The following is a 12,910-nucleotide window of genomic DNA, read 5'->3' on the forward strand; positions in this document are numbered from 1 at the left end:
TTGTATTCAAACTGCTGTGCGTTCCAGTTCTGTCCTCTGGTTAGAGATGTCTCGCTGTGGCTTGCCTGGGTGGCATCCCTCTACACCTCTGCCCTTCATGTTGCCCTTCATCCTTGGAGTATTTCTCCTCCCCAGCACTTACCCATCTTTTACCCGTCTTTCAAAGCCTAGTTCATGTCCCATCTGCTCCATGATCTCTTCTCCAAATAATTGATCCCATGTGTACTTATCTTTAGTACTAGGCAATTAGCACTTAATTAGTCCTGTTTCATGCATACTAGACTGTAAGCTTTGTGACAACGAAGAATGCAGTCCTCACAGCATGTCATCTTAAGCTAAGGCACTCAACAAATATTTGACTGCTAGTTTTGAAATGTGTGTGTTAAACACAGTCCTTGAATTTCATTAGCTTGTGACATATTTCATGTCGCGGTCTCATTTCAGATCCAAAATAATATTACTGTAGTTGTCAAATGGTGAATCTTGCAACTGTTTACATTTATACTGGCCTTAAGGGTATCATAATAAATCACTTTGAATGACTTAACCCTAGAGTCATTTTTCTGTTAATCTCTCACAAGTATAAAATATTATAATTGGATTCCACTCTTCATTTTGCCTATAAACTTTGTGTTGTGCGAGTGTAGATATTATTGTATAATTTATTAACAGCCTAAAGAATCTTGTGCATATTCTGAATGCTGTTATTTTATTATCCCTTCCATAGGTGTGGGTGTCTTCAATTAATTTTAATGTGGAATCTGATTTAGAAATTGGGGGTATAGAGAGAAATATTTATTTTGTTTGTATGCATTTCTTATCTTTTTTTTCTTGTTTTGCTAAAAAGATGTTTTTAATTGTTTAACTTGATAATTCCATAGATTTTTGTCCAAGAAAGATGTCACAATTGAATTGTTAAGCCATTATCCCAATTCTGAAGACACCTTCATCTTGTAATGATTTTTTTAAAGGGAGCTTCTTACTTTCCCCTACCTCTGAAGCTATCATCAGATATGCTGTGGTGGTTCTCCCTCTATACTGAATCCATGCCATTTTGAGAGTGAATGTCTTTTAGGATATCTTTTAGAAATAAGATTTTAATTAAGACCTTGAGGGGGTATTCTTTTGTTTTCTACATAAATTTGTCTCAATTCAAATTAGTAAAAAGAATTATGTGTGTTTGTTTATTGTCAGTATTATGTATACAATACCATATTTATTGCTAACCTAATAACTGGGGCAGGTACTTTTTATAAATAGAGAAGACTAATGATTTGAAAATAACATTGGCTCAATAAAGTGTTTTGTGTATGGAAGAGTTGTTGAATTATAAACATTAGACTCTTTTTTATAGCATTGAAAATGTGGTAAATTTTTATAAAGTTTCTATGTAAGTACATGAATTACTTAGAATCACTATAAAAATACAGTAAACAAACAAACAAAAAAAGGGATGTTGGTTAAAAGACACATGAATCAGTGGAACAGAATCCAGGAATAGACCCACACATATATGGTCAATTGATTTTTGACATTGGTGGGAAGGCAATTCAGTGGAGAAAGGATCATCTTTTAAATAAATGATGATGAAGCAAGTGGACATCTATTTTTAAAGCAATGAAGACAATAAACTTCAACTCATATCTCACTCCATATACAAAAATTAACTAAAAATTAATCACACTCTGCTCTTGCCACTTCTGATCAATATTGTACTGGAATTTGTAACCAAGGCTATTAGGCAATAAAAGAAATAGAAGTCACCTGGACTGGAAAGGAAGAAGTAAAACTCTCTTCTTTGTGGATAACGTGATTGTGTACCTAGAAAATCCCAAGGAATCCACCAGAAACTATTAGAGCTAAGATATGAGTTCAGAAAGTATGTAGGATACAAGATCAATGTATAGTCTAGTGACAAGGGACTTATCCTGAGAATATAATTAACTATTACAACTGAACAACAACAAAAAAGACAACTCAATTTTGGGCAAAAATTTTGGATACACATTTCTCCAGAGAAGGTACACAAATTACTAAAATGCACATGAGAAAGATGTTTAACATCATTAGTCATGAGAGAAATACAAATCAAAATTGCAATGAGATACCACATCACACCCACTAAAATTGATAAAGTATAAACGATCAGCAATAACAAATGTTGTTAAGGATATGGAGAATTTAGAGCCCTTAATACACTGGTGCCGTCACAGTTTGGAAGTTCCTCAAACGGTTAAAAATAGACCCAGCAATTCCACTCCTAGGTGTACATACCCAAGAAAATTGAAAATACTAGTCCACGTAACACTTGTGGACTAATGTTCAGAGAAGCATTATTCATAGTAGTCTGAAAGTTAAAACAACCCAAGTATTCATCAGCTGATGAATGGATAAATAAAATGTGTTATATTCATACAACAGAATATTATTCAGCTATGAAAAGGAATGAACTATTGCTACATGTCATAACATGGATGAACCTTGAAAACATAATAAGTGAAAGAAGCAGTCACAAAAGGCCACATTGTGTGATCCCACTCATATGAAATATCCAGAATAGGCAAATCCGTAGAAACAGAAGGGATCTCTGGTTGTCAAAGACTGATGGGTAGGGCAAAGGAAGAGTGACTGCTCATGGGCAGGGCTTTCTTTTGGGGTGATGAAAATAGTCTGAAATTAGATAGTGATCACAGTTGTACTGCTCTTTAGAATATACTAAACACCACAGAATTATATACTTTAATAGGGTGAATTTCATGGTATATGAATTATATCTTGCAAAAATGTGAAGTCAATTTTTAAAATGGGCCAAAGCTTTGAACAGGCACTTTACCAAGGAAGATATATGGGTAGTAAATAAGTACATGAACAACAAGGTAAACATTTTTGACCATTAGAGACATCCAAATAGAAGCCAGAATAGCTAAAATTAAAAAAAAAAAAAAAAAGAAAAAAGGAAGAAACAAAATCCTGGTGAAGATGTGGAAGAACCGGAATGATCATACTTTGCTGGTGGGAATGTGAAATGAATCAGCCACTCTGTCAAACTAGTTGGCATTTTCTTTGCTTAATTTTTTCCCCCAGTTTTATTAGGTAGAATTGTTACAGTTTGACTGCAGGTATACAATATATTGCATGTGAATATATTTATACACAATATACTGCACATTTTTTTAGTTTACACGTATGTACTGATCATTGTTTCTAAGAACAGATTAGAGCTTTAGCTTTTTAAACTTACATAGTTATCAAAGGAATAATGCCAACCGCAAAATAAGAATCAACAGAATACAGTGATCCATTCACAAAGGACAGTCAAATGTGCTTACACGTATTCAAGAAATCAATCATCTGAGTTATAAATAATTAGTAGTTCATTTGTATCCTTTTTTGAAGATTCCCCATTTTCTCAACTTTAAACATACCATTATGTCCATGCAAACATTCATTTACTATGATCATCAATTCCATTCCTAGTTTATCTATTTTAAAATAGCAGCTTTATTCACGATAACCCAGAGCTAGAAACAAACCAGATGTTGTTTTGCCAATGACGTGGTAAACAAACTTCCTTCTATACAATGGGGTCCTACTCAGAAATAAGAAAGAAAGAGTTGATGCATGCAGGAAAACGTAGAGTGGTTGATTCTCAGATGCTTACTGGCAAGTGAAAGAAGCAAGATTCAATTAGCTACATACTTTATGATTTCATTTATAAGAGATTCTAGAAAATACACAACTGTGGAGGGGGAGAAAAGCTAAGTGCACAAGTGGAGTTTGGTTTACTGGTGAGATGAGAATAATCACTCTCACTGCAGATCAGATTTTATTTCACAGAGTTTGTTTTACGTGGTTGTCACTGAGCCATAATGACTAATTTTGATTTTTGATATTAATGCTCACCATAAAATAAAGGGGAATGTATCGAGTTGTGTCTTTTAATTTCATGGTGGGGAGTGGTATCTTCTGGGAGGCAGGCAGTGTTTTTGACTGTGACTTTGGTCAGTCTCATCCTGTGTCTCTATGGATACACATCCTTATGACTTATGTTTCTTCTGCCCTCTGAGCACAGTGTTGCCAGGGCTGGAATATTCTCCCCACTTGCTCTCAGACTTGTTTAGGGAATCGTTCCGTGCTTCTTGTAGGCTAATTTAGATCTTTCCATTTTGTTTTCTCTGACTATCCTATATTTCTTTATAACACCATAAAATCATAATTAAATTTTATACTAATTATTTGTATAACCATTTAACATCTATCCAATTCTGTACCTTTCAGTCCTCCATCCTTAAAAGCTAAAGTCTCTATTTATAATCAAGGCACAGTTGTTGTTACCAGTGTTCTTTGTTTTTGTTTTTGTTTTCCCCATCCATATAACCACGATTCTTTTAGAACCAATTCTGCCTTTGGTAACTTTCTTAAAAGATCAGTGGAGTCAGTGTGAACCCTAAAAAGAAAGAAACTTCGTTTGGTGATGCTTTGCTTAATTTTTCTCTTTGTAGGGAAACTCAACAGCCAAGACTCCTACAATAATTTTGCCAACAACAACCCTGGCAACCCTCGGCTCTCCCCTCTCCCCAGTTTGATGGTATTGATGCCTCTTGCACAGATCAAGCAGCCAATGACACTGGGGACCATCACCAAAAGAACAGGGTAAGGCCTCAGGCTTGATGTCTTTTTAGTAGCAGCTTTAGAGTATTAAATATGTAAAAAATAAAATGTACTTTTTCTTTGAGTGGTTTTGATTATGTTCTTCATTTCCAGCCCACATGAGACTTAATGGCAGCAGGTTAAGTACAAAGTGGAGAACATGCGCAATCATATTCATACACAACCATGTACACACACATTCAGAGAGAGAGGGAAAAAAAACCAAAGCAGTGACAAGTTGTGAAAACTAGTATTGACTAATAAAAACCAGAGCCATCTACTCAGTCTTATAGTTGCTGCCTTGTGGCTTTGTCTGAGAGTAGTACACTTTCATTTTCTTGCTTTTGTGGACATTTATCTGGATATATAATGGCCCCCAAATTTTGACGGATAGAAATACTAAGGAGGGAACTTTATATGACAACCATGTTTCTAATATAGTTAAAAAAAGAAACTCTGTCAAGGTACAGTTTACATACACTAGTCTATCATGATTCTATCATCATTAGTGTCAGGGCAATGTGATGTTGTGGATGGTTTTCAAAAGCCAGGGTCCCAGGTGTTACTCAGATTGGTCACAATAATATCCTCAAAGACTTGATAAAGCACTTGATATCTTTGTGCTTATTTTAGGTTATTTAAAATTTTAAAAAAATTCTTACCTATTAGGATTATAAAATTATCACTTCTTTGGGTTCTGGCAAAAAAAGTGCTGTGTCTAAGATATCATTAGATGTTCAATTGTATAGCAACTCTGAAACTCCCATTTTGTACCAAAAAATATTTATGTCTATAGGCTAATTACCTGTTTCCATCAATCAGCAATCCTGAGGTTTAACCTAATTTGAGATGGAACAACTATCTTAAAATTCTGTATTCAGGTAGTCAGGAGAAAATTTCACCTTGGCTTCAAATAGTCTTCTCAGTCTTTCCAACAAAAGGAATAGATTAAATTATTTGGCTGCTGTATCAATATGTTTTAATATTGTTGTGCTAGGTTGTAAATTGTTTACAGAAGTCGCTTTTCTAAGAAGAAATATGCATTCTCAGGAACCAGGCCCTTGAGCTCCAGATTTTACTGTAACACAAAAAATGACCCTCTACCTAGTGGAATGGTGTTTGCATATAGAGTGATTCTATTGCTGAAAGCAGAAATTGAGTTTGTGGTATATCAATGACAAAAAAAGGGCAAAATACAGCAAACCTAGATCCCAAATCACACATTTTATGAGATCATTCGGCCTGTATTGAAAGAAAAAATGATTTCAATTTTTTAACTCTTTATGTTCAGTAGTAGTGTAGTTTAGACTTTTTATTTTCCTTCCTTTTCATTTTTTTTAATTTAAAATAAAGTAAATAAGAGTGGCTATGAATAGTAAAGGTATTATGAACTTATATTTACAGGTAACTCATTTTTTTTCTTTGTATAATGTATACAAAGTATTTCTGCATTTTTATCTGTTTCTCCTGAGTCTAAGTGAAAGATTGCTTAAAAATTTTCCTATTGATTTTCATTTTATTTCTAAGTTAGAATTTATTTCAAAAATATTTGTGGAGAGGAGTCGAAAGTGAGTTTCCTTTTGTATGTATTTGAAATTTTCCGTAATGAAAACATAACGATCTCTCACACACCCTTTCACTCTCTCCCTTGCTACTCTCTTTCTCTCTGCCCTTTGATGGGTAGAAACTATTAATCATCTGGTGTCTTCCTGTGCTGTCATACTTTATGATCTTGGATACATTCTGTGCTTCCTTTTCCTTTTAAAAACTTAGTCACGGTTCCTAGATTTGTAGAGTGTGTGTATTCTAGACAATTTAATAATTAATGAATTAAGTGATATGAATTTGAATTGTGTTTTGAAATTAATATTAGTTCAAGATACATGTACCATATTGTTGACTAGGCTTCTTATCTCAGTTCTCAAACTACTTTATTTTTGCCAAGTCTTTGAATTCTTTTTAATATGTCCTGTATTGAAATGTTTCAAGAGAATGATTAATATTTGTCCCACAATGCGTAATTTAAAACCTTTTGATACAGATTCAGACTGTATATAAGTTATAAGGTTATAAGACCAGTGAAAGGAATGCCTGTATACCCAGATTTCTCAGATGTTAACGGATTAATGCATTTGCTTCATCATTTATCTTCTTTTACTCTCTGTGTGCACAGGCGAGCATACGCACACGCACACCCACCATAAACTCATTAGTTTTTTTTTTTTTTGGTATATATTGTAGTTGTTGTCTGTAATGAAATCCCTACTTGTGGCAGAGCTTCAGTGCATCGTAAATTACCCCACCCACCCTTCTTTTTTTCCCCTCCCCTTGTGCTATTCTTTTTTTCCCTTCCTGTTAATATAGATTATGGTGACCTATAAACACTTTGATGATAGTATTCATAACTTGCACTTGGCTATTGGTAGATTAAAAGACTTGGTACCCTTAAGCCATTTTCTGAAGGGTTTGTTGATTATATTCAGAAATTGTTATTGTGACTTTCCTTATAATTCTTAGAGTATTACTGTAAGTCACCCAAACATTTAATGGTCATAGAATTTTCAAATTGTAGTTTGTGGTCTTATTATCTTAAAACTTAGCATTTTCATTGAAATACATGTATTTTGCCTTACCAAAAGTAGTGTTTGTTTTGCGAGAACAAAATATATTTCCCGAATTTCCATTTTTCAAATATGCTGAGATTAGAAACACATTCTAGACATTTTATATCACTAGGTTTCATCCCATTGGATATTAAGTTATATTTATTTCATTTTTATTTTTAGAGATTTTACTGTGACCAGATCTCAAACTGCAGTTAGCTCATTTGCATCATTTCCAGCAATTTTTATTATATTTACTGAGAATTTTGATTGCTACATTAAGGTCACCAGAGTGATGCACAAACAGGCTTTTAATTTTCCAGATTTCTTTTCATTGTGGAAATCCTAACTTACTCTAACTTTGCTTCGATCACATAGCTTTCCTAGGTTTTTAATAATAAAATTAACAGAAATATTGGACATGGATTATGTAGAGAGAGAACACGGAGCTGACTCATTTATAGACATATGAGTAATGCCTGGTAATATTCTAGTAAAATTATATACTTACATAGGTTGGATCAATATTTATTTATTCCGTGTCTTAGATGTTTGGCATAAGGGCATCAAATAAGCATTAAAAAATTACATTTCTAGCACAGAGATTTCTAAGGATTGCCTGGGATCCTATATTTAAATAACCAAATTTAGATGGAAGCCTCAACTCAAACCTTCAGGGGATAGAATTGTGCTTACCATGTTTCACATCTGCCCTCTTATTTTTGGAAATACATATCCCTGAAAGCTTGTGCAGTGTAGGACCATCTGTCTTACTCGAAGACATTCGCGGGGCCAGTAGACCTACAAATGGCAAAAGACAGATGTAATTACACCTCCATGTTCTGTACCTTGAAGCTGCACTTGGAGGAAATAAGGCCTATTTTGGCAACAGCTGTTGCTTAACTCTACTGTGGTGTAGGAAGGTAGAGGAGTGCTGGCCGTCATTTGGTTTAACAGTCACTCATTCAAAGAAAACCCATTTTTTTCCGGTCTTAAGACTGGAGGGTTGGAAAGACCTCCGTCCTGTCTTTACCATGTGTAAATAAGAGTAGTCCTCATCTGTTAAAAGTGAAACTGGGTACCGATGGATTGCTCCTTGTTTTGGAGTGTAGGGATTTATTAAGCAACATTTCGTGGATGTTTGGTGGCATTAATGAATTAAGTAAGTGACAAAGGTTTTTTTTTTTAAATGCTTCTTATGTAAAAGTAGTAAAAAAGATAATTTGTCATCAGTAAGCTTAATTTTATGTATATTGACTCTAACATTACTACTATATGCACATTTTGTAGGCACAAGCAGAGAATAGTACATTTCAAAACATTGTCAGAGTAATTTCACAGAAATAAAAAAAAACAAATTGGGAATGAAGTTACTTCCTTATTCTTAACTAGCTGACCGTTTTTAGTAAATAATGATACGATTTGTCATCTTTTATAGATTTCCTTTTTCTTAAATGGAGCAGCTTCCTGTTTCCCCCTACTCCTACCCCGTCATGTTTAGTCATTTCTTTGTGAGCAATTTGAGGTAGATATTAGGAACCTTTGGCCTGACCCTGTAGAAGTAAATTAGGTAATGCAGTGAAAGAATCTTGACTTAGGAATCTGAAGCTCTGGCTTCTCTCATCTTGGCTCTGCCTTTACCACCGTGCCCTAGGTAAATTTCTGCATCTGAAAAATAAAAGTTTGTATGTATGAGTTATAATCTTTCAGCCTTGCAGCGTATGAGTTCCCACCAGATGTTCAATCCCGTTACCTAATTTCTAAGCCTCATTCCTTGCTGAGCCCTAGGCCAGTGTGGAGCAAGAGCTCCATTTACAAAATCTAGATGATTGTTCTGTTAGAACTGAAAGCATTTAATAGCATTTACTCGATGATCTCTAGTTGGAATTTGTCGCCCAGATCTGCCATCAGAGCTTGTTAAGTAAATGAATGACATTGGCATAGAGTCCTCAAGGAAGGTCTATTCCTTCTTCTAATTTAGTTAAGTCTGCCTTGGCTTGTTTAGACACTTTGACCTGAGCCCCACACCCTAGAGGTGAAGTTCTCAGAGTTAAGTGGGAAAGATCTGGAGAAAGATTCACTGGATACAGTCGCAGATGTACTTCTCCACCTCCTAGCCCTGTCTTATCTGTGTGTTATTTCTTGATACTAACCTCTAAATGTTTGGTTCCAGCTGTAAAAGAATGGATAATGTATTTTCATTAGAATGGATGTGGATATGTCTACATGTGTAACATACTTACTAGTTTTCAATTTTTGTGTTAAATCAGGAGAGTACTTAAACCGTTCCATAGTTTCTTCCCTTTTACCATAAATCTGTGGACTTGGCAAGGCGGGGAGGGCGGGGATTAATTCTCCTATATACTGTGTTATAAGTTAGGAAGCATTACTTTCTGTAGAATGTTGACAATCTATGTAAGCTTTTCTAGTCTCTTTTCTGCCGTGTCTGGCAGAATTTGAACATTAATGCTTTTCTAGTGAAAATCTTGAGCTTGTCATTTAAATTTGCATGTTGAATATATCTCAAATTAGACAATTATAACCTGTATGTTTCAGCTTGAATTTGCCTAACAGATCAATAATTTGAGAGCCAGTAGTGCCATTGGTTTCTTTAGTAGGGAATGGTTAAAATTAAATTAATGAAAAATTTAAAGTAACTCTTGAAAATGTTATGAAGACTAATTTGCTCATGTGCATGTGGGAAACGTGAGTCCATCTCTGTTGCTGCTTAAAGGGGGCATACAGAGTGTAGCAGCGTCATTAGAGCGGCTGGAATATATTGTTAGAGAATGCAGCTTTACTTTCCAGTTTGACACATACAGCCCTTACTCTGTTCAGTACATTTAATATTTGTATGATGCTGATGTCTGTTAAGTGATAGTGCCTGACTTCTCATAGGACACAAACAACTGGAAAATAGGACCTTCAGAGTATGTTTATAGGATTTTTGTCTCAGACTACAACTATTTCTTTAACTCTGGATGGTGAAATTTAATCATTATTAATGCCTTTCATCGCTTGAGTCAGCTTGTGTAGGATTTCAGCATGTTTGAATCAAATCTAGTTTTATTTTTTACTTACATTTTAAAAATCTTCAGATTTGCCTTATTTTTAAGTAGTTAGACCAAACTTTTTGTGGTACTGCTTGGCCTTTAAAAAAAGGAGTCAGGATTTAAAGACATGTAGCTTTAGTAAGATATGATATAAAAGACAATTTCTTTCTATTATCTAAGAATCTGTAGAAGAAACCCTTTGAGAAACAATGGTCAAGTCATTTCATGCTGGACTTGAAATAAGTCTGTAATGGGTTTTTCTGGATTTTTTGTCTCTTGGCCAGTCCTGATGCTTTTCCATCAGAATTAAGCTTAAAAAGGACAGTCATGACATAGTGCATAGGTTTCATATGGCAGATTGTTAAATCTGCTGCAACTTAATAGTGTTTGGAAAACTGAAGACATCCTTAATACCTGAACATGATCATCTGAGTTGCGTATGTTAATACAGACAGTTTTAATTCAGCATGCCCTCTCCCTCACACACTCCCCTCCCCCTCCTACCCACCCCCGTGTAAAACTCCAGCTGCGGGATTTTGGAGGGGAGGGGAGAGTCATAGGTGAAGACAGCTGGATCGTGGACTTGTCCTTTGTGACTTTATATTTTCATTCTTTTGCTACCGAGGAAAGATGAAGCGGGCATATTTCAAAGCAACAGCTGACACTACCCATATGAAGTCAGTAATTACGTCAGTCACTAACTCTTTGGAGTTTGTGGCTCTTCTTTGGCGTGTCTGTGGCAGAGGTCCAGTTTGTGGGAGTGGGTAAGAAGTGGGTGAGTGTAGGTTGGGACCATGCCCAGTGTACGTACTAAAACGGGTTCTCACCCTGTTCCCCCACCTTCTGTTTTCTCCTGGAGCCGGGTTAGCTTGGAGATCTTTTTATTTGACTGAAGGTAGCTTTTACCTCACCCACCAGGTTATGCCGTGAACCGTGAGAACTGTAGGGTCTTTGAACTTGACAATGCTGCTGGTAGCGCAGGCCTGTTTACTCGTGTCTGGAGAGTTAACAGTGCATTTTGGGATGGTGGTGGGGCTGTCGAAATCTTGTTGGTAACATGCTGCTGCAACCTGGAAAGGAAAACCTAGGAGATTAAAAGGAACCCAAAACTTGTGTTTAATTTGTTTGGTTAATATGTTTCATTTTTATGCATAAGGGAAACTAAACTTGGAAAAAGGCATTTACTGGCTCTAAAGGTGGGAACATCAGCTGTCTTTTGAAATGTAGAAACTTCAAGGTTTTGTTTCATTTTGTTTGTTTTTGTTGGGTCAATAGAGAAGCCTTTTAAGTCATCAAAGACAAAGATAAAACTTTCAAATTCTTTGCAGTGAATCAGCTGTATCCTGATACTTGGGATGAATGCGGAGGCTCAGCTTCAATACAATATACATTAACTTTTATCTTGTGCCCAGACCTCCCAAGGCACAGTGCCTCTGTCAGAGCCATTTGAAGTATTTGGTGAATTCAGGTGTCTGCCCAAGGAAGAAAATGACAGGAAGTTGAGTGGTGGGTGCCAACAATAACCGCTTCATTCTTGAGGCATTTATGGGCATGTGGAAATGTATCAAACTTTCCATACATTTTCATTGATCATTTCTTCATGGCATCACTGTGCTATTGAGAGGTTGCAGTCTTCACATGATTTCAGTTATTCAAATCAGTGTCAAAGTACAGGGAGAACTCCAGTAACATTTTGTTTCTGATGTGATTAGTGTAAACAGAGAAGGCGATTGTGACTAACTTGTTTTTTTATTAATGGAATAGAATACAATAAAATGTAATTTTGCTACTGGTTCTGCAGACAAGCAGCTGTAGCATTCTATAGGGGCTTGTTAGAAATACAGAATCTAAGGCCCCACCCTGACCTACCCTGTTATATGCATTAATCTTCACTGTAACTAAATCTCAACATTTTATAAACATTGAAATAGAAAATGGTAAGGTTGATTATAGACAGAAAAGACGTTCATTAAATTTTTGTTTCAGTTTGTGTGTTTGTGTACATACCAACTTACATCTTAAAATACAGATGTCCCTTTGTATCTGGGGGAGGTTGGTTTCGGGACACCTTCTCCCCTCAATCTGTGGGTCTTCAAATCTCTTGTACAAATGGCCTAGTATTTGCACATCTAACCTGTGCACATCCACCCATACACTTTGAATCTTCTCCACATTGTGAATAGTAAATTGTCATATAAATAGCTGTTGGTGAGCAGCAAATTCAAGTTTTGCTTTTTAAAACTTTCTGGAATTTTTTTCCCCCAAAATGTTGGTCTGTGAGTAGTTAAATCCACAAATGTGGAACCTGCAGATAAAGATGGCCAGCTGTATATTTCTGTGGGTCATAGTCAAGAAAATAATTGAAATCCATTGTCCTAAATGTGGATGATGACGTATGTCTGGTTGTGGTCTTATCGTTAAGTGTGGGAGAGGTTTCCTTGCCTTGTATTGAGACGTTCTCTAAAGTTTCTTTTCTTTTTTTCTTTTCCAATATCTTTGTCTTCCAACTCACTCTTTCTTCTAATTCGTTTCTTACTTTTCTGTTCCCTTCTTTGTATCTTCTGTGTATTAGTCCTCAGAATTGTCCTCAGTGTTGTGAAGACA

General features: G+C 35.5%; 1 protein-coding gene across 22 annotated transcripts in view; it reads left to right on the forward strand.

Annotated features, from left to right (window-relative positions):
- The window catches only part of BCAS3 (BCAS3 microtubule associated cell migration factor), a 482,829-nt gene that overhangs the window by 185,549 nt on the left and 284,370 nt on the right, over positions 1-12,910 (forward strand). For all 22 annotated transcript variants that reach the window (XM_074342661.1, XM_074342657.1, XM_074342669.1 and 19 more), the window contains one exon: positions 4,503-4,653. In XM_074342661.1, coding sequence (XP_074198762.1) covers positions 4,503-4,653 — 151 coding nt within the window. The remainder of the gene's footprint in view (positions 1-4,502; positions 4,654-12,910) is intronic.

Source organism: Camelus bactrianus, chromosome 16, assembly GCF_048773025.1.
Source record: "Camelus bactrianus isolate YW-2024 breed Bactrian camel chromosome 16, ASM4877302v1, whole genome shotgun sequence".
NCBI lineage: Eukaryota > Metazoa > Chordata > Mammalia > Artiodactyla > Camelidae > Camelus > Camelus bactrianus.